Genomic DNA, 3892 nt, shown 5'->3' with positions numbered 1-3892 from the left:
TTTCCAGGCGAGCTATGAAATTAATTTTTTCATTCGTGTCCAAAAACCCCTTCTGACTTCCGATCAAACGTCCGCTGTGACATCAAGAAATTTTCATTTCGCGAACTAAACAGGGCCTAAATTGTAATCGTTAAAATGATCAAAAGAAAATTTATTTTCCTCCAACTTAGTACTCCTTTCGTCCTAAAATATAACAACTTATAGCATTTAAAATTTAACCCAAAATATAATAACTTCTTCATCCACGTTGTATTCTTAACCAATCACAATCATTGAACATTCATTTTTTTTCCACATACCTCCACTTTTCAACCAATCACACACCTCCTATCTTATTCTACTCACCTTTTAATAATCGTGTTTAATCCTAAAACTTTTATATTTTAAGACAGAGTTAGTAACATTTTGTTAAAATTATGGGACATGCTTATATTTTAAAATGGATATTTCCTTGATAAGAAAAACACTTCTAGAGTTAAATGTGAATACGACGATTTTTTTTTTTACGGAGTACCGACTTGTAAAAGAATCTTGGAGAAGACAAAACTTTTTATCTATCATAAAACCATTGTACCCGAAGAATCCTGTCCAGTGGAGCCCACCCGACGAAATCAGATCTCCTAAACCAACAAAAAGAAAAGAAAAAGGAAAAACAAAATTCCTTGTCTCTATCAGGCTTGACCGCGACTCCCCCACGAACCGGTGGCGCCTCCTTTCCTCGCCGCCTCGTGGGCCAGCTCCCAGGGGGGCATTCCCGTCATTTCACCTCGGCCGGCGTGGCGGGAATTGGCGCGAAAGCTGGCCTCACCCCCGGAGACGACGAGACACGTCGGGCGTTTCCCGCCCAATCCACACACCGCGCCGGAGGTGGGCCCCACTACCCGACGCCCAGGATCGCGCCACGTGGCGCGCCGACGCGACCGAGGCGCGGGGCCCATAAACCCGGGGAAGGCGCGAGAGTGGGGGAGCGGGTGCGGTGCGGAAACGTGGCGAGGTTGCCGCTTTGTCAGCTGTCGTCTCCTCGCTTCGCTTCTCCTGTTTGCGTTGTTTTTCTTCTCGTCGCAGCCGATGCGATGCGATGCGAGCTGTGACACTGACACATGCACACACCGCTGCCTGTGGCCATGTTCACTTGATCTGGCTCTGGCTGCTGCAAGTACTCGGCTTGTGGAATAATAACCTCTTCTGTTCTTCACGTTCTGACTTTTCTTCGCACGTTCTTAAAACACAATAATTCGAGACGTAATACTGCTAGTGATTAGTAAAGAAAACAAAATCCACTTGTTCGAAAGAAAGCTACGGAAGCGTGGAAGACTGTTGCTCCTCATAGGAGATTCATCCAGGAGACGGGACAAAAGTAGTAGTAAATCCGGACATCCATTTTCCCTCATCAGATTAAAAATCACCAACCACATTAACAAACCCCCGTTGCTGTCACCGGTCGTGACTCGTGAGACGACCAGGGTGTGTAATTAACAGCTAATCACCCGCATCAGCAGCCACTAGTCACACCCGATTCTTTCACTCCAACTGCGGCTGTGAGCGCTGACATGGTCTGACCACTGCGCACCACGTGAGACGAGAGACAACGCCACACCACCATTTAATTACTCCTCCCCCACTCCACTCCCAACAAAAGCAAAAAAAAAAAAGAAAGAAAAAATAAATATCTGCCACGCAATTACACTGTTCCGTTTCCACGCGGGAGACGTGCCATTCAAGGCAGCTCACGCACAAAGCGAGCGCCCGCCTTGGGCCCCACGCCACCACCATTTACTACTACTGCTCACTTCACTAGGGAGTACAAACTCCGCTGGGTTTTTTTTTACTGCCACGAAATAATAATAATAAAATTAATATAATACTAGTAGTAATAACATTGCTGCTGGTTGCTGCTGATGCGCCGTCTCCCGCCAACTTTTCCCGCCCCGAGAGCGCGAAATGGGTGGAGGGGGGCAGCGGCGTCATTTCACGCTGACGGCGTTGCTCGCCGTCAGCCCCGCCGTCACGAAGTCCTCCCCTTCCCACCACGGCAGCCAGTCGAACTCCGCCGCCTTGGTGGAAGGCGGCGGCGCCGAGAGGTCGCCCAGCTCGACGAGGAGGTGCTCGAAGGATGGCGCGGTCACCTCGTCCGCTGCCGCGTACCGGAGCACGGAGGTCGGCGACGCGAACGGGTTGAACGAGCTGTCGTTGGCGCGGTCCTCCTCCGGTGGCGCCGGCGTCGGATCGGGGACGGAGGCCTTGGCGGCGGCGGCGGTGGAAGAGCTTGGGGTCTTGTCCGGGGTGGTGTGTCGGCGAGGGTGGAGCTTCATCTGCTTGGCCTTGGCGGAGGGGGTGTCGGAGTCGGAGGGGAAGTTGGTGACGGCGTGGGAGCCCTTGATGCGGAGCGCGGCGTCGTCGTACACGGCGGCGGCCTCCTCGGCGGTGTCGAAGGTGCCGAGCCACAGCCGCTTCTGCAGGCTCGGGTCGCGGATCTCCGCCGAGAACCTGCCCCACGGCCGCCGCCGCACGCCGCGGAACCGCCGGCTCGCCGCCATCCCCGCGCGCCGCCGGGCCAGCGCCGCCGTCGCCGTCGGAACCAGCCGCCTCGGGTGCTTCGGCGCCGGCGCCGGCGAGGCGGCCCCGACGTCGATGTCGATGACCTCCCGGACGCGCGGCCTGGAGCGCTCGTCCCCGGAGGAGTCGGTGTCCGTGGCGTCGGCGTCCACGAAGTAGACGCGGACACGCTTGGGCCGAGGCATGCTAGCCCCAACACGGCGGCTCCTGCCGGCGGCGAGGGAGTCCGCCGGAGACATCGCCGGAGGACGCATATCCACCGCCCGCTACGAGGACGTCACCCCAAATCTCATCCAAGAAAACGCACGAACCAACCCAGCAAACAAACTCACCCGAATTGGAGGTAAAACCCAAACAAACAAGACCTCAAATTTCTCCTTCAAACTTCCCAAATCAACTTCAAAAAAACACAAAAGAAAATCCCAAAGATTTCTCAGATCTAAGCACTCCCCCAGTGAGTGAACTATCACTACCACCACTAGCTCACCGCTCACTCTCCAAGAACCGGGTCAAACAAGCAAAGGCACCCGGAAAATCCCAAACCCCCAAAACCTCAAAACCAGAGAGATCCAAGAACTCCTCAACCGAGGCAAAAGAAAACACGAAACCCTCCGTCGATCTCAGGATAATCCGGGGGGTTTTAAGAGGGGTTTTAGCTTTGAGGTTAAGGGCGGGAAAGGGAGAGGAGGGGGATTTGTTGGCTGTGGGAGGAGAAAGGGGTAAGACGAGGTGGAGGATATATTTATGGCACAGGTGGATACCACTACCACTGTAGTACCACTGTTCTTGATCTTATCACGCTTGGGGAAATTACTGTTTTGCCCACCTGCTAGGTCCAGCTGGACCGCGCTGAGAGTGAAACCGAGTGCAGGGGACAGTGTGGGCTTCGGTTCATGTGTTCAGTGGAAGTTTACTTCTTTGCCCCTCCCTGTCTGGTTCATTTATTGTTTTTTTTTTATTTCCCAAAAGAAACGTGTGTGGTTTTGAATTTGAAGTTGCTTGAATTCAACTTGATGATGTATTGATGTTCATAACCATGATCCTTCATGGTGTAATAATAAAATCCACTTCAATCAAGGTGTACTTGTTAGTACTCCTGTTTAAAAGACATGATCACGGGGAAGTTTCACATGTGCTCGAGGGATTTTCCGTGTGCTTCACCTCGTTTTTTGATGGCTTGTTCACATACAATGGCTTGAAACTTTTGTGTTAGGTAAGTGACTGGATTGGCATGATTGGTGAGTTTACAATAAAATAATTAAGTGACAGTTGTTTCTTTTTTTAAATACTATCAATATCGTAGGCTGAACCGGTAAATATAATTAACGAATAGGTG

General features: G+C 51.7%; 1 protein-coding gene across 1 annotated transcript; it reads right to left on the bottom strand.

Moving 5' to 3' along the window:
- Positions 1-1643: 1643 nt before the first annotated feature.
- LOC4338394 (ethylene-responsive transcription factor 3) lies at positions 1644-3169 on the bottom strand. Its single transcript, XM_015782027.3, has one exon. The coding sequence runs from the start codon at positions 2808-2810 to the stop codon at positions 1965-1967; it is 846 nt and encodes a 281-aa protein (XP_015637513.1). The 5' UTR covers positions 2811-3169; the 3' UTR covers positions 1644-1964.
- Between the last annotated feature and the right edge of the window lie 723 nt (positions 3170-3892).

Source organism: Oryza sativa, chromosome 5 (assembly GCF_034140825.1).
Source record: "Oryza sativa Japonica Group chromosome 5, ASM3414082v1".
Classification (NCBI taxonomy): Eukaryota; Viridiplantae; Streptophyta; class Magnoliopsida; order Poales; family Poaceae; genus Oryza; species Oryza sativa.
Note: the sequence above shows the minus strand (reverse complement) of the source record. Positions and strands in the feature narration are given on the sequence as shown.